The following is a 17,847-nucleotide window of genomic DNA, read 5'->3' on the forward strand; positions in this document are numbered from 1 at the left end:
ATGCAGGGGCTCAGCGGCGCGCCGCCCGCCGCCCTCCTCCTCTGCCTCTGCGCGCTGCTGCTGCCGGCGGCCGCGGCTCTGGGCGCCGAGCGGCAGCTGAGCCCCAGCAGCCGGCTGGCAGAGGGAGCGGCGCGGGTGGCCCTGCACTACCTCAACTTCCAGACTGCGTCCCCCGGGGCGCTGCAGGCGCTGGGGCAGGTCCGCAAGGCCACGCTGAAGGTAGGGGAGAAGCCGGCGGGGGGGCCGGGGGTGGGGGGATAGTGGGGTAGCTGCGGGGCCGGAGGAGCGCGGGGCTGGCGGGCGCGGTCTTTAAAGCAACTCTGGGAAAAGTCCAATTAACAATAATTACTGTAATAAAAGAGCGCGGCCCTCAGCGCGCCCCCTTCCCTCAGGGGGCTCGGGCCACCGAGTGCCCTCAGGAGGCGGCAGTCCCACCGCCTCCTCCCTCAGTGGGCACCTCCGAGGGGATCCGTCGCTAAAGGTCACGATTTAAATAACCCCAAAATCCATGCCCAGCGCCCCATACGGTGGTTGAAGGGTGCCCCAAGTGCCCTGTCCTGGAATCAAAAGCAGCATAGCATGGAAACTGAGGAACAGAGAGGGCACATGAGGGAAAGAAAACAGTTTGATAAGGAAATCTTTCCAGCAGAAGCACTTCTGGAGTGACCATCTATTTTGTGAGAGTAGGGACAGAAAGGACTTGGCTTTCTACCTCTGGAGACTGAGAGCTTCAACTAAAGGCAGCACAGTTCCCATCAGAAAACGTCTTTATTTTCACATGTCAAATCGAGGTGACAGAAGGGGATGAGAGGCCTAGATTGAAGCAGCTACAGGGGCAGAGCTTTCATGTCGTGGAGAGCTAGTCAGGGATGCTTGAGGCACCCTTGTCGTGCTCCGTTCTCATCTTCTGGCCACAAGTTTTGGGGGATTTTGCATCCTTCTCAGTTTCTGAAAGTAAGAGAACAGGAAAAACCTCCTGGGAAACACTTAAAAAAGGAGATCTTACAACATTTGTCCTTCAGCATCTGCATGGCATGTTCAATTCAGGTCCTCACTCCTCAAATTGAGAGTAAGATGGTGTAGAGTAAAATCTTCCGTTTCAAGAAAGAATTTCCAAGCCAGCCTAAAACATTTAGGATGAGCCTCAGTCTTTCGCATGTATCCCAGCTGGCAGCTGCACCAAAACAATTTGAAGCCTGTTTGAGTTGCCAACAGTACATGAGCAGAATAATTTCCAATTAATTTTGACGAAACACAAACTACCACCTGAAAATTCAGAATGTGTGTGTTCTTTCAGCCTTGCACTATATGAAGTAAGTATAGTGTTAGCCGTGCTACCTGTCAGAGAATGCAAACACCATGTCCTGCTATAGATTTATCTGCAACACCACCCTTTAGGTAACTCTGTTCTCACCACCATTCCCAAACATGTCATTAAACATATAGTTTAAAAGGTGCTGAGCATGGACATGCTGGAATGACATTTCATTCTTCTTACGAAATTGCTGCAGACACCTATGACAGAAATTTACTATGATACTTGACACTTCTCTATCGAAACTTACAAGTGCTCCTTTTGTATTTACTGGGCACTTTACTGGGTAGTGTGCATAGGTATATATGTATATATTTACATATACAAATGCTTGTGCCTCTTTTAAGAACAACAGTATGTGCTGCTGGAAACAGTGCACTTGCCTAGTAAAGAGACACTTCAGAAGTAAGGAGTTGGTGCAGATCCTCTTTCCAGTCCCCATGTAACTAAATATTTGCAAAGTAGTTTTGGTTGCAGGGAGAGAAAGGGATTTTTTCTACCCACAATGAGCCACCTGTCTTTTAAGATAGGAAATAAAAAAACTGATTCATAGAGAAGAGAAATGTCTCATTACTTCCTTACAGTACTGGATATTGTAGGAGCTTTCTATAACCACTTTCTATAGTTTATTTCCTCTCTTTCTTTGCACACTGTGAAAACAAGAGGAGAAATGTACTAGACACAGTCACTTCCTTCTTTTCTGTCCTCCACTGTAAACAATGAAAAGCATTTCCTGGAAGGAATGTGCTATATTATGTAAATGGAAGAGACAGAAATGTTGGGGTTTGGGGTTTTGTTTGTTTTTAAAGATAGTTAACTTCATATTGGTTGGTATATTACTGTATCTAGTAAAAATAGGATAATTTTATAATGGGATAATAGGATAATTTTATAATGGGATTTAATAATGAGCATCGTATTTTAGAAACTAACATTACTAGCCCACTAGCCAGTGAAACTCTCGTAATTGGAAACAGGACTGGAGACAAGTCACCAGTATGATAACTCTCTTAGATGTAAAGACATTTTCAAGTTCAGGTGAAATGAGACTTCAGTAATTCTTTTGTCCTAGCAACAAATAGTAGAGATATGCCAAATATATAACAAATCCTACCTTGCCATTGGCTACAGTTTTCTTTTTGTTGTCCCTTCTCATTCATGTGGGTTGTTAATTAAGTATCTTCCAGGAAACAGCAGCATGCACCTCATGGAATAGTTGAGAGAGGCACTTTAAAATACATGTTTTTAGAAGAGAAGCATTAGTGTGTGCCAGCTGAAGATCCTAGAATTCAAGAGAGAAACTTTCAGAACACTGATGTAGTAGCAGTCTCCTATACCAAGCTGACCTAGAAATAAATCATAGCTGAGCAGGAGGTAGGTGGACCAGGAAGTGAGGTGCAGACGTAAAGCTAGGTAATTGCTTGGCTGAACTGCTACACTTGCTTAAATTGGACTACAAAATATAATTTTACAGATGAATATTTCTCTTCACAAGCTCACCTTGACACAAACCAGTGTAACACCATAACCATGATCCTAATATTAGAAGTCAATTAAAAGATTTCTATTTATTTCCAACAGTCAGTAGAATCCGTGGCAGGGTAGGTAAATTGTCTAGGGAAAGCTAGGTACAGAGAGGTTGAGAAATTATCCATCTCTGCTGCGTTTTCCTGCCTGTGTTGGGTGACCTGAAACTCACCTGGCTGCTTGTGGATCCATCTCCAGAACATCCTGAAGCTGCAAGCCACCAGAGTGGGCTTGCAGGGGCAGTGCCAGGGCTGTGAGGTAGGAATCCCCATGGGTGACACTGCCCTTGCTCCTCTCTGCAGTGCTATCTCCTCCACACTTAGTGAGCAGGTCAGCCCTCTGATCAGGCAACCGAAAACTGGTCCCAGGGGAGAAATGCTAGTGGGGAAACACACAGAAGAAGAGATGGAAACCTGCAGCAAGGGGTGAGAGATGGATCACCGCTTTCTGTGCCAGAGGGGAGTTACAGCAGTGTACACCAATTGCAAAACCACCTCCTTTGGGACCTGGAATGAAACTGCTCTTAAATTGCTGTTTCGGCCTTCACAGTACTAAAAATCTGTCATGAAAATTGCATTAAGTTTGAGCCCGGAAATAAAAGAATCCCATGACCCAGATATTCAGTGGAAAACTGAATTACTCACTTGTTTTCTTCTCTTTTGGACACATTGGCTGCTTTCAGCCAGAAATCATTGCATGATGTTGAATATTCCTGAGCTCAGATTTAACTCACACTATGTGATGGTTTATAGTGATGCAGTACAAAATTATAGTGGAAATACTTTTATAAAAGTTAAACTTGTTTCATGCCAAATATACCTTTTACCTCTCTCTGGTACGATCAAAGTCCTGTGGGATGCATACCCAGACTGAACATGTATTTTAGCTCTGTAGCACCACTTGAAAGCTTGAATCTAATTACTATTTTCAAAGTTATCACAGCTATAAAAATAATATTTTCTTTAGCAGAGAGACCAGGTAACACCAATGTGAGAACAAATAATATGGGAAGAATAGCTGAACATATTTGAAATGACTGAATACGCTGGACAGAAAAGATCCAGTTTAACTATAAAAGTTTTGTTGCAGACTTTAAGACCCCGATGTAACTGTGTTTAGGCAGCCTGTGGCACTATGCCCTTCAGGAAAAGTTTCAGCAGGAACCATCCTATCCCATCCATTATCATCAACTAAATGGGAACTAAGTTTCTCCTTCTGCTTCAGAGGTGTTGTAGTCCACCTATTTCATGTTCTTTCATCTGTGGTACTGGTGTCAAGAAAAGGAGTAAGCCTAAGTCACTGTGCTTAAAAAATACCCATGCTTAATCAAATGAATGTTAGAAACAACAGCGGTAGCACAGCTCTTGGGTAGCTTTACAATAGACAGAAACTTAGGACTTAACTGTAGTAATTAGTAAGAGATTAGACCTTTCTTTCAGCCCCACAAATTCCTGATTCTTTTGTCAGCCTGCATTTCAGAATAGCTTTTACTATTTTGCTATATCTCCTCATGTCACATTCTCTGACATTTCAAGGACAGCATTTTAGCTGATACACAAAACAAGGGCAGGAGAAGGGAAGAACGGAGAGGCAGAGAAGAAAGAGATAATCTGAATTCGTCCTCTGTCCATTTCCTTCACAGTGTGATCAGGGTCCAGCTCCAGACTTGCCTCATCTTAAAGTTCAAGAGAGTGTTTTACAGAAGTAAATTAAGCAACTGATCTGATTTGTCCTCTTATCTGCAGCACGTAACTCCATGTGTGTACTAAAGGCAAGTGCTGGGCTGCTTGCCTTGCACTGGGAATGAAATTTTGCTAATGGTTATGCTATTAATGGCTACCAGGAAGAAAGTATGATAGTAACACAGAGGCCCAAGTTTAGATAAATAAACCATGTCCATTTGCGTTGGGTTCTAAGCTTCAAAATTATGCAAACAGCCAGAATTCCCTACCTGTTTATCTGAGGAGTATTGCATTTAAAAACCAAATAAGACTAACAAATCAGCGCTGTTGCTGGAATAGTCACTTGACTTAAACATATGCTTGAGAAGGCAGCTTGCTGCTCCGGTAAGATGAATTTTCTATATTCTGCCACATGCGACACACAAAAGCCTGGGTAAAGATATATCCCCCATCAGCAGCAAACAGAACCAAGAAGAGGTTTATGACAAGGGAGAATGCCTCTTATTAAGCCAGGCAATAGATGCAAAAGGAATAAACTTTCAGACACAAAAGTGACCTTGTATGTCAGAAAGCTTGTCTATGAAATCACAGTACAGCACACAAAAAGACTTACTTTCATTACTTCTAGCTGACTTAATCAAAAGAAAGGATTGGAAATGTAACAAAATGTTAGATAACACATAATTTTATTTTATAAGGAAGTAGTTGAAGAAATAGAAACTTTTCCACACTATTTGTTATTCAGACTCCCCACTCAAAAATACAGGAATTTCTAAAGTTAATATAAAAGTTGGTAGGAAAACAAGAGACTGACTAATGAAGTATAGGCCAGATAATGCAGATACTTTTTATTGGCTCTGCTCTTTCATTATGGAATGAGACACTGATCCTGTTTTAGTGTAATTAATATTTTTTATCGTCAACATTAAAAGACAGTTTCTGTTTCAGCATGCTTTGGGCTGGGACAGTCTCATATCCCACACCAAAAATACAATTTGTTAAATGAACCATTTCTGTCAGCAACAGCAAAAAAACCCCACCCAAATAAAGAAACAGAAAAAACTGATATCCAAGAAAATGGCGTATCTCAAAGTTTACTCTTTTAAGGCTTTTCTGATGCATTATGCTATAAGAGATGCTACTGGCTGCTTTCCATAAGCAAGGAGTATTCTTTTATTTCTTCCTTAACAAGCAGAATCTTGGATAGTAGATTGAGCAAGTTAGTGACTGGTATTTCCAGAGCAAAAAGAGCAGATCAGAATCCTGCTTTGACATGCTGTGTAGTGAAATCAGTCTCTTTCCAGTCACTGTAGAAAAAAAAATAACTAGAAAGGTTAGCATCCTTAAGGCTAAATTAGTGTAAAGCCTTAGTGTAATTCCTGTTCAGCTGTGAATCAGTCAGCAAGGTTTGATTCATTTATATATTCAAGGGCACTGTGATGGCCTGTGCAAAAAAGAAACTTCCTTGGAGGCTGAACACAGATCTGTAATTTTATGATTTTTAAAGTTACTCAGTATCAATCCGTCCCATGAAGGACTTAAAGCTGCATTTTTCTACTTGTGTATCTCTCTGAGGAAAGGGTTTAAACCATACCTTAACATAAGGGCTATTTAACAGTAGTATCAGGATCCTTCACAGTTTGCTGCTATGACCGTCTCAGTGCATCTCATCTGACCAATTTCCTTGAGGTAGCCATGATGCCCTCGTTTCCATTATTCAGCGCTTATGGCAAGTTACAGTACATAAGGCTATAGTTATGCCAATTGCTGAATCCTTCTTTCTTCCAGAGCATCCCAGACTCTGGTCACAAGTACTACCTGCAGTTCACTACTGAAGACTACAAAAGTGGGGTGAGTTTATGGTCCTCCATGTTTCTTCTGCTGGTGTGTTAAATGAACTTCAATATCTTCATAACAGGTTACATTTAAGTGCTGTCATAAATGGGTCTTTCACAATGGAAAGACTTACCTTTCTGGTTCAACCTGTCTGTCCAGCATGGGGTATGGCTTGTGCTTGGGATCACTCGAGTATTTCATCTCATCAGCCCTCAGTCTCTGCCTGGGTCCAAGTGGTCAGAGCACTGTAGTCACCCACTTTGCTCAGTGCCTGAAGAGCCTGTTGTGTTTCAAATCATATTAGTCACACGCACCTGCAATGGTCCAAACTCAACATGAGAGTATGGTCCTCATTATCCAGCTGTAGCTCTTGCTGTGCACACCAAAATGAGAATAAAGAGTTGACAGGTTGTATGGTTTTTTCATTAGAACTCCCCCCCCCTTCATTCTGTCAGACAGTTGTCATTAGCAACTTCACTGTAAGCATCTGCTTTTCCATTGCACACACATTTTATCAAATTCTAATTATTTTCAGAACTTACTATGAAGCATTATTTTTGTTTCAAGGCTAAAGTACACAAGAAGAGTCCCTGTTATCAATTAAGGTTATTTTTTGAGAACTCAAGACATATTTCCAAGATGACTTAGTGCTTTTCTGACACATTTTGATTAAAAAGTTCTGTTAAATCACTTCAGCCTTGTGGGTTTAACATATTTACTTTTCTGGAAAAAAAGCAAACAAACAAAAAAAACCCACACCAAACCCAAGATAGAAATTATAGCCTTCTGAAGACTTTCTTGACCCTGTACAGCTTTATACAAAGTATCTCACAAAATCATATGCGTATTCCATATGTATACTTCACATCATGTACCAAGAGCCTTTTTAAGAACGTGTTGCTGGTAAATAAAACCTTGATTAAAGACAACAGGTTTAAATTCTATCTTTCCAGGAAAATGCTGGGAGCTGCCTTGCTACAGTGTTGTATCTGAAGACAAAGTCTCCGCCTGTTGTCAATATCAAGTGCATGCAGAGCAAAGACCAGGAGCAAATCCAGGAAGAGGACAACAGACTTTACCAAAAAATCAGGCACCAAACAAAACCAATAACTGGAAACAATATTCCAGGTATATTCCTCTAAATAACTGACTGTATTTCATTTTATCTTAAAGAGCCTGGGTGCTTTTAAGAACAGAAGCAAATGTACATGCATTTTAAAAAGGAGACACATGCATTTGCAGTAGCACCCTAATACCATAGAGCTAACTATCAGAACAAGTGACCTTGCCAGCAATTCTTGGGGAGAAAAAAAAACCAACCCAACACCTGTTGTGAAGGTGTTTTGGATTTAAAAGCAAAGCCTGTGCAGTTTTATATTCAAGTAAATGCAAAACATCCTCAGTGGTAACAACTGCCTTAACCCACACCCCTTCCGCAGCTGAGGGGGGAATTCACAAGGGATGACTAACAGAATTTTTCCATCCTGGAAACAGAGCACGCCGGTCCCTCTTTTCCTCTCCACTAGGTAGGGGCTTCCACTGTCATGGATACTGGGCTTCTCCCCTCCCTGCAGGGACCCAGGGAGCAGAGTCTCTTGGCAATTTCAGTCCTGTCATGCTTTCATACTCTGACTGCAGGCTCAGCATCACCTTCCTCCCTGTTCAAGACTAAAACACCAAAAGCAAACGTTGCTTCCCAGGAGTAGTGCTGCACCAGGCAGAAGCGCTATAGGTTTATAATTTTCCCACTGAACAGACAGAATCAGTCATTTTATATTACTCTTTCTCTCCCTTGCAGACAGCCACGGCAATATCGAACCTGCACTGGAATCAGTGTGGGCTTTGGCTGTTGCTGGCAGCAGCTACATAATGTGGGAAAAGTCAACAGAAAACATGGGCTACTTCATGGCACAAGTGAAGTCTGTGAAGCAGTGGGTAAGTGGAGTAAGTGAAGTGGGTAAGCGGAGTAAGTGAAGTGGGTAAGCGAAGTGAAGCCTAGCCAGGCTGAAAGACAGCATCAGCCAGTGCCCAACCTGAGTTCTCAGGGAGCACACCTTACACCTGCAGCGTAATGAACAGGAGTTTCCAAAGCTTTGTTTCCCCCCCATCACCTCTGATCAATAAACAGCATTCAGTTTTTAATCCCTAGTTACTTAGAATGAGATCTGAGTTATTTCAAACGAGAATCTGAGGGAAAAATTAAAAAGCAGGGAGGATTCTCAAAGTTATTTGAGGGTTAGTCAATTAATTAGGACCAGAGTCAGCTGAGTTTCAGGTCAGAAAACAGACTGTACAGCCACGTCACAGTTAGTGCCTTCAACTTTTATAGGCAGGACATGCTCCTAATTCCCTGTCTCTCCACACACAAAACCTGCCCCACTGACCACAGCCATCTCAAGCCCTGTTCACATCACCTCGCTCTCTAAGCAAGCTAAATACAGTCAAGTAAATCTGAATAGCCTTTGAACTTCAACAGTGTAACTTGTGTCTTTGGTATTTTTTTTCTTTTTGAAACATGCCCAGATAAGGAAAGATGATTTTACTGAGTTTGACTACACCATCCTGCTTCATGAAATTCCAACACAGGTAAGAAAATGCAGGCTTGCGCTACCTCCTTTCATGAAGAGCATCAAAACTGTAAGAGATGTGTATTTTTAATTCTTTTCTCCAGGACATTATCTCATGTCACATGCGCCTCACCTGGCTTCCTAGTCATCCTCTGAAAGTAAAATACTTCTGCGCTTCAGAAAACCGTGGGCTGGAAGATGGATCTGGAATGGAATCTGGATCAGCTGCTGGGGTTCTACATGAAAAGGGATCCCATTTTTAAAAGCACTTGTCAGTTTTACATACCTATATTAAATGAAAAATCCTTGTATTAATAGACCTGGAGCTGCAATTTTTCTATACAAGTTGAACCATGAATGAGTGCTTTCGCTAGTCTGTCTTGTTCCAAAATTAATTCCCATAGTTTCTTAAACTGCTGCACTCGTACAGTTCCACATAAGAAACTTTGCTACTACATATATACACAGAGAAACATACACAAGTTGATTTTATGTCACTGACTTACTGTAGCTCTGAATAACATAGTTTGTAAACAAAGTTAATATATTGGGATAAAAAACTTGAGAAATGTATTAATCTGTTGCTAAGAAATATTTGTCTACCGACTTTGATTCTTTTTTTTGGGGGGTGGGGGGAGGGCTGTGCTAGATCCATGCTGATTTTTAACTTACAACTCCAATAAACAATACTGTTCCGCAGGATGGAGGTTGGGTTTCCTTCTGACACTGCTGTCTGACCCCAGCTGTCCATCTCCTCCTGCTGTCCAGCCTCTAGAAGGACCTGGATGAGCGCAGGCAGCAACACATCTCCCCAGGAGGCCCTGGTAACCACCCTCTGCATGGCCTCATCCTGCTGAGGCACTGCTGTGCCCTGCAGCACCAGCTGACAGTTTCTTCTCTCTTACTTGTGAAGGCAACTCAGAAAATACTGATATGAGGAAAACATGTTTTTGGGTCTGCCTGTGCTTGTCCCCATCCCAGAGCCCTTCACGGCAGTGCTGCTCAGGCAGAAATTGAGGGCACTATCATTGTGTATTTGCAGTTCTTTCTATTGCTCTGAACAAAAAGAGAACTACCAACAGCTCTGTACGGATGAATTTCCACACTGGGGTTTGGGGTGCAGAACACCCCATCAAATAACTCGTGGATTAAAGCTGCTACATCTTGTGCCTATACTAAACACAGCATGTTGTGCAATGATTGTGTAATGATGTGGTTTTATCCCGTCATGCCCAGATCTCCATTTGCATTGCAGCAGAGCTGCTGCTGCCTTGCCTCCATTTGCTCAGATAGTGCCAAACTGTCTCCAGTTTGCTTTTTCTTCCCCCCATGAGCAAGATTTCTCCCAGGTTAAATTAACTCATTATCAGTAAGTACCTCCTCCTTCGGGAAACACGGCCTCTGCTTCTGGGATGATTTTGTTCTTTATAATTTGTGCTACATCGCACTATCATTGATCTGTAACTGGAACCATGATTTAAGATACTTAACATGACAGCTTTAACTATTTAGGCAGGTGATCTGTTAACCCCCACAAATTCAGGCATTTTACACAAGCGTATTACAGTCCAATGTACTTTTACTGACTGAAGCTTTTTATATCAGCACATAACAGGCATTACAATAAATTCCATGAAGCAGCATTTCACATACTCCTGGTGTTTTCCTTCATGCTGGTAAAACATTCTCCATCATCTAAAGCATGAAATCAGAGTTTGTAATGGCAACATTTCTTAAAGAAACTGGTGATGAAAATATTTTTTAGAATTAAAAGAATAGCACAGATTTTGCACTTTGGGGCTCTACTTTAGCACACACCTAAACACAAGTTCAGTTCCCTTACCTCGTGAGACTCTCCAAACACCAAAGAGAGGATTGGGCACTTCTAACTTGCCAGATGGATGTAACTGATTACTAATAATCAACACAAACTCATGTCAGATGAGAAGCTGCACTGTAACTTCTGGAGAAGTAGCAAACCTGTTGGAACTCAAAGACAAAATTTCCACCAGATTCTTTAGGGCCATGATTTCAGTTAGTGGGCCAGAACCCAGTATCATACAGCAAAATTCTTGGTTACATCAATGCAGATGCGGTCTGAGATAAGGCCTGGGCAGGTTCACAGTGAATTCTCCATGCTACAAAACCTATGCAGAGCCTGTTTGGAAGAGGAGGAGGCAAGAGAAGAGAAATCACTCTTTTCCCTCTTTGCTGATAGGAAGAGTTCACCTAACTCAGACATAATGTGAGCACTACCTAAAATTTGACTAAATAAAAGCCCCATCATGCTCAAAGAAACAAAGGCCAGGGTGTCCCAAGGCTCTCACTCTCCACCATACCTCCAGTGCCCCATTTCCTGTGAGCCTTTCCTCACCCACATATTCTCTTCCCGGTGCTTGAGCTGGGCCAACCACACTGTGCCAGGTCTGCAGAGAAACAGTGCTCCCCTGGCTGCACCCATAAGCAAGGAATTCACTGCACAACTGGCCTCAACCAAGCACAACATAAAAGCCATATGTATAAATAAAATAATAACTACCCCATTTCTTCCTTGCATTGATTCTGCTTTTATAAGCCATCTTTGACTTTTGGTAAACGTGCTGTATTTGCTTAAGAAAATCTCCAAATGTCACGAGAACCTGCAGGGCTTTTTGTGAAACAAGTCCCAGCTGAGTATTCTCACAAAACCAAAGCTATGAGTGTAAGGGAATCAGGAAGGATTTGGCCCAAAGCAGTATCATACTCATACGCATTTTGCCTGTGTTTAGACAGCATTTAACCACCCGTGAACAATCTCTCACTGTTCTTGAGGTTAAAGTAAGTAATTTTCACTGTCTGCCTGCAAAGGCTGAGAAGATGCCTAGCTGCTACAATTCTGTCTGTGTCTGGTAACCATCAACCCTGATCCTGTGCCAGGAATGTGGCTGGTTTTGAACTGGAAATTCATTCTCTGTTTACTGGAAGTCTGCAAAAAATATTGTTAAGCTGAGCAGGACAGGAAGAGAGACCACGCAAAGAAACCCCAGTGTGGATCCTCTGGTAGCAATTAACAAAAAAGTAAATAATGATAACTACTCTTTCTCACCTAACTGCAGTACCCTTGTCTCAGCTCTCTTCTCAGTGACCAAGAACCATTCAAGTGATTCCCAAGCTAGCATCAGCAGTAACATGTCCTCTTGATTGGAAGATTCTGGGAAAAGTAAACTTTGGTTTAGTTTTCTAACAAGAAAGCAAGGCCATAAGATAAATCCATGTCACTCATAGTGTCAGAAAGAGTTAACTTCTACATACATTCTCCTCAATCCTCTTCAAATACCCTCTACTGTCAGAGACAGGCAGATTTGGTGACAAGAAAGACTTTGGAGGCTTCTGGCACGGTTTCTGAAGGATGTGGAGGGAAAAGTGACATTCATTCTCTTGAAGGGATGCTGGAAGTGCCAAAGGATCTGTGCTTGGAGGACATGTGAGACAACGCTGAGCATGGGGTTGTGGCTCATCCCCCCAAGCCTGCCCAGCAGGTCAGCGTTTGCCAAGTCTCCCGAATAAAAATTTTTAAACTTTCAAAACCAGGGAAACAGGAACTGGCCTAATTACAAAATAATGATGTATCAAGTAAAAAATTAAAATTATTTTACTACAAATAGATTAAGACAAATTAACATCCGTGTTTGAACATTTATATATTTTGTTAATTAGTAGCATTTACACGTGAACAATTCTGTAATCTCCTGGTGGCTTCTGAGAACACCACAAAGGAAGGATACTACGATGAAATGACAAGTCCAAGTCCTGCTGCAGCTTGCACTTATCCAGCCAGCCTTGACTGTTGCCACAGCTTGGGCAATGGAGCTTTGGGAGAATATTGTGAAAAAACATTCAACGTATACGAGAGGAAAAGAGTCAGTTTTTGACTTTGCCCTTTTTTGCAGGAAGTCGCCCTGTTGCTTCGAGGTATTTGTTAATTACTTCTTCTTGAGCGCTGGGCGAACACTGTTGGTATTTACAGTATTCCATTGTATATTCACCCTTTCCCTGTAGAGTTAGAGAAAGAACAGTCAAAGTAAGGACACAAACAGTGTGAACTTATTTAGCAGGCCACACCCTCATCTGTGAAATACACGCAGTAAGTGTGTATGACGAACCATACATCATGTACTGAGGCACACACATACAAGATACAAACCCACACAGTATCTGGATGTTGTTCCTGCGAACAAGGCTTTAAGATCACCTGTGGTTCCTACTACATGAGTGTGACAATTCTGCTTCAAACCTAAAAGTGACTGTGGTATTCATACCAACTCATTTGAGTGCCCACAGAAAACCAACACTTTTGTGTCACCAGATGTGGAACAGTGGATTTTATGTCACACACAGACTTACCCAATTCAAATGCATTCAAAGAGCACATAACTACAGGCATATACATTATAAAAAAAGGACACCTTAACCTTTTGGCACTGCTGCAAAAAAATCTCTTCTACCTGCAGACATCCATAATTTTTAAGGCGTACGCCTAAACTTTTCCAGCCTGTGAATTTAATACCTTTACTGATACCGACCACTTTGTATCGCTTACAATTCTGAATCTCTTCTATCCTCAAAGCATGAAAGAATTTTCTGACCAGAAATAACACAGCTGATGATAGCTATGCTACTTAAAAAGCTACAGTTAACGTAACAGCAAAACCTCTAAGCTTATTTTCTGATTCTGCACTTGATTCTTACTGCTTTTATTGTTGCATACACTGTGTACAATGATGCAAATTAGCATACTTGATTTACAGAAATAAACATGTTTTAGCAAAAAGTCCAGTGAGTACATACCTCTGTGCAAGACCTCAACTCAGTAGCATATCCAAACATATCATTCAGTGGCACCTAAAATCCAAAAAGACTCTTCTTGTAAAAACAACATGTTTTTCCATCAACTTTGGTCATCATCCAATTAATCTCAATTACAATTGCAGAGTCAGCAAAATCTGGTGCTCTTTTGAAACAGTAGTGATCTAATTATCTATTTTTGTAAATTACCTCTTATTTCAACTAATTTGTATTCACAACGTTTTTCCAGCAGGAAACCCCCAAAATTCCACCAGAGTCTGAACGCCCCACATATTGAAATACCCCAGACTCAGTAATCTGTGACACTCAGCACAAGATTGCGCTTGAAATAACTCAAGACTGGAGCTCTAAATTTATGAAGCTTTCAATTTATGAAGCAGAAGCAATGCAGTGTGTAGCCTGCCCTTAGCTAAGGCAAATGACGATTTACCTCACCACCCCAAGAACACAAGTTTTTTTTTGGGGAAAAAAAAAAGGAACATTGAAGACAAGTAATTTGCATTTATCTGTAATTATTACATTAACACAGGCAACAGCTGAAGGAAGACAGCAGACAAAAAGATCTTCCCCTGAGCTCTGTGTGCCTGTACTGCTGCCCAGATTTGTTTCGGGTAGCACAGGCGGTCCATCTCGAGCCATCAGAGTGCTGTTTCTTTCTCTGCCATCATCTGACTTTAGGTCAGTAAGCTGGCTTCTCTGGAGCAAGGCAAATCTACAATAGGTTTACTAACACCACAACAATACACTGTTATGCTTATCTGCTGAAAAACTAATGTCATGTTCATCCACTGAAAAACACAGCTACAAGTTTACGTACATTAGACAGGAAGTAAAACAGTAAAGGGAGTTGAAAGGCAGCACAAGAAAAGGAAAGGTCAGGAATCAGTAAACAACACAAACCTCAGCATAAAGAGTAAAGTAATCCTCTGCGCCATCTTGTCCTGTGATCACGCCGTGGCGGCGATTAATTCCAGCTATCACTGCTCCTTGGAATTCTGTGGGTGCCATCACCTCCACCGCCATAACGGGTTCAAGTATACGCACCGTGGCATTCTCCATAGCTGGGGTGAGAAAAAAATAATTAAATAATCAAACATAAAAGAACAAGCCTTACGTAATTCAAGGTACCCCTGTGCATACCAAAGAGGTGTTCTATGGTTAATGCTAAGTGCTTTTCACATCAGTGGGGGAAAACAATAATCAACTATGTGGAATTCCATCTCCCCTGCCTTTTATTCCTGAGACTGCAATGCCAGAATACACACAGTTTGATAAAATGTTCTTTTTGTAACTGTCTAAAAATGAAGCTGTTGGTATTTCTGTACTATAAACAGGATTTCTCCAAATAACCAAAAGAACTATTGTGCCTCCCTTAAAATTTCTATAAACTCTTGCAGATATTCTGCTCTACACAACTGGCCAAACTTTGAGTGTATCCATAGGATACACCAGGCAAACAATGAACCTATAGAAATGAGCACATTAGATTCAGCTCCAAGAATCAGGAAGTGAGCAGGACCACAGATCCAAATGATCAGATTTATACCTTGCTTCAGGGCTCCTTCTCCTGCTCTGATGAAAGAGATTTCATTGGAGTCCACCATGTGATGTGCACCATCTTCTAGGACAAACCGCACTCCAGAGATCCTGTGCCCTGACACTACACCTTTTTCACATGCTTCTCGGAATCCCTGTGAAATAACATCTCCCAAGTTAGCAGTCTGTAGACCAAAACAAAGCCTAAAAAAAGAGCAGCATTAACAATAGCCTGTAAAAGACATTAAACTTAAAAACCAAAGCAGTAGTAACAAAAAGCCTCCACCAAACCCCACCAAAACCTTTCATGATATCTAACAGCAATCCTGCATCTACCCAATGGACCTTCTTGCTTGGTAAGATAATGGGAGAAAAAACAGCAGGGAAAACTTCCCATTCCCAAGCATTTGAAAACTTTGTGCTACCATTCTTTGGCACCTCAGTTCAATATTGCTCTTTTTAAAAAGCAGAAATCACGTAACAAGCTAAGGACAAGAAAAGGAAAGGTCTCAACTCAAAACCTTGCTTTGATAAGGGACTGTACGATCAAAACCTAAAAGAATGCTCTTTGTGGAAAGAACTACTCTAACCACTTAACTAAAGAACAACAATCTTTTAAGACTGCAGGCTTTTTCCAGTATTTGGCAAAAATCTTTAAGTGTTGCATCATGTAGCAATGAAGGAATTATTTTGGGTGAATCCATTATTGTAAGAATTCAAGGATCATGGTAGGTACTACTTAAATTAGGACGTGGTAAATTATACAGTTTCAGAGAGACAGAGAGGAAGGCTGCAGAAGAGAGAAAAGAGAAAGAATATTTGGTAATTCATGCAGGAAATCGAGCTTAATTATAGTTTCCTACATAGCTGGCCTCAGAGAAGTCACAAAAAAAAGTTACATATTTTGGGGTTAGCAATAAGAATCATGTGGCCACAATCAAAAGCAGAAGGGGGCCATTAAAAAGCAGATTCCACAGGAGGCTTGTTTGACTGCGAGACAGGAAAGCCTACCTTCTGTATGGAGGCACTGCTGTGGAAATAGAGCAAGCACACACCACCAAAGAAAACAAACAGCAGCTTCTAAATTAAGTGGAAAACCTAGGAATGTCAGAAATGAAGGAAAACCACACAAATGTGATTCTGCTTCCACTGAAGTAATGGGAAAAGCTGCCTTGCCTTGGGCAAGGCAGTCACAGTAAATGCGGACTGTATAGCAGGAAAACAACCAGTATTTTTTATATGATATACACACACAAATATTTTGTACCTTTTCAATAGCAGGCACGAATTGTTTTGGAATATTTGTGCCAATGGTTCTGTCTTCAAACTCTACTTTTGTGTAGTCCTCCGGATTCAGGGGCTCAAGCACACCTATAACTTTGCCATACTGGCCTGCTCCACCGGTCTGTTTCTTGTGCGTGTACTCAAACCTAAGAACAAAACCATGTTTTGTTTATTACACAAACCACAGTTTTCTACAGAAAAAAACAGAAGTTCCCATTCTTCATTTTGCTTTATTCTGTTTGGTTCTGTGTAAACAAAATGGCTAAACACCGTACAACAGCAGATGAAACAACAGCTTGAGGATATTTAATGCCCAAAGAGGGAGCACCAGGACTCATCTTGCAAGCAGGAAAGCTGAGAGATTTCGGTGAGTTAAATCCAACAAAACACAGCCTCAGCAAGCAACGCTAATAGGCGTGTGCTTTTTGTTGACTTGAGTAACAAGATTCTTATTGCTGTTTCTGCACATACCTACAGTTTCCACCCACAAAGTACTTTGATGCTAAGCAGCACAGACGCTGACAAGGAGATAATCAGGGAAAAAACTTGTGAACACGAACTGGTAACCCATTTTTAAGCGAACCTGGAGGGATGTGAATCCTCTCCAGAACATCTGCCCGCGGTCCCACCGGTTCCACCCGTGAGCACTCGGTCCGGTGCCTGAGCGGTGGAACAACCCCCGTGTGTCACGGATGCTCCTCGCAGCGCCCAGCGCAGCAGGGCAGAGGCCAGACTCGGGCAAACCCGGCCCGGCCTCGCTCCACTCCGAAGCGCCGCGGGGACGGGCGCCGCAGCCGGCGGGGCGGCCCCGCTCCGCCCTGGTCGCTTCCTGCGGGAGGAGGAAGCGGTTCCCGTTCGCCATGGAGCTGCCGCCGAGCCACCACTCCGCCACCCGGGCGGCGGCGCTGGCAGCCTGCTACCTCAGCTACCGACGGGGGAGCCCCGGGCGCGGCCTGGCGCTGCGGGCAGTTCGCAGCGGCCGCAGGCAGGTGAGAGCCGGGGGAAGAGCCGGGGCAGACCGCGGCGCCGGGCCGGAGCTCTAAGAGGGCGGCTGGCAGGTTATCTGCCTCCCGAAGGCGGGCAGCGGCATTGCTTATCGCCTCGGAGGGGCTGACTGGCAGGCTGCGAGGAAGGCAAGGCTGCCTCGGGAAAGCAACGGCACACACAGGCTTAATATAAAGAACCCAGTTAAAACTTTCTTCAGTATTAAGCCAAGCTGCACATTATTGGACAGAAAGACACAGCGAGCCCAAAT

General features: G+C 42.5%; 3 protein-coding genes and 1 long non-coding RNA gene across 9 annotated transcripts in view; 2 read left to right on the top strand and 2 right to left on the bottom strand.

Moving 5' to 3' along the window:
* On the top strand, positions 1–9,343 carry RARRES1 (retinoic acid receptor responder 1; the record flags this gene model as incomplete). Its single annotated transcript, XM_080623198.1, has 6 exons — positions 1–219; positions 6,313–6,375; positions 7,314–7,488; positions 8,159–8,295; positions 8,884–8,946; positions 9,032–9,343. The coding sequence occupies 6 exons, from the start codon at positions 1–3 to the stop codon at positions 9,188–9,190; spliced, it is 816 nt and encodes a 271-aa protein (XP_080479324.1). The 3' UTR covers positions 9,191–9,343.
* LOC308223760 lies at positions 813–6,635 on the bottom strand. Its single transcript, XR_013957421.1, has 4 exons — positions 6,494–6,635; positions 3,015–3,220; positions 2,430–2,597; positions 813–948 (listed from the first exon to the last, which is right to left on the bottom strand). It is a non-coding gene; the product is annotated as an uncharacterized lncRNA (long non-coding RNA).
* GFM1 (G elongation factor mitochondrial 1) overlaps positions 9,100–17,847 on the bottom strand; it is a 27,179-nt gene continuing 18,431 nt past the window's right edge. For 2 of the 6 annotated variants that reach the window (XM_080623197.1, XM_080623196.1), the window contains 5 exons: positions 16,576–16,738; positions 15,319–15,463; positions 14,673–14,833; positions 13,755–13,808; positions 10,333–12,959 (listed from right to left, as the gene is read on the bottom strand). In XM_080623197.1, the coding sequence (XP_080479323.1) occupies positions 12,828–12,959; positions 13,755–13,808; positions 14,673–14,833; positions 15,319–15,463; positions 16,576–16,738 (655 nt within the window). In that variant the 3' untranslated portion in view covers positions 10,333–12,827. Of the gene's footprint in view, positions 9,132–9,176; positions 9,214–10,332; positions 12,960–13,754; positions 13,809–14,672; positions 14,834–15,318; positions 15,464–16,575; positions 16,739–17,847 lie in introns of those variants that run through there. The other 4 variants (XR_013957417.1, XR_013957418.1, XR_013957419.1 and 1 more) reach the window with 4 other exon arrangements.
* Positions 17,453–17,847, top strand: part of LXN (latexin) — a gene marked incomplete at both ends in the record, with an annotated part of 5,335 nt that continues 4,940 nt past the window's right edge. The window contains one exon of the mRNA XM_080623225.1: positions 17,453–17,581. Coding sequence (XP_080479351.1) covers positions 17,453–17,581 — 129 coding nt within the window. The remainder of the gene's footprint in view (positions 17,582–17,847) is intronic.

The sequence above is a fragment of the Psittacula echo genome, assembly GCF_963264785.1.
Source record: "Psittacula echo genome assembly, chromosome: 7".
NCBI classification, from domain to species: domain Eukaryota; kingdom Metazoa; phylum Chordata; class Aves; order Psittaciformes; family Psittacidae; genus Psittacula; species Psittacula echo.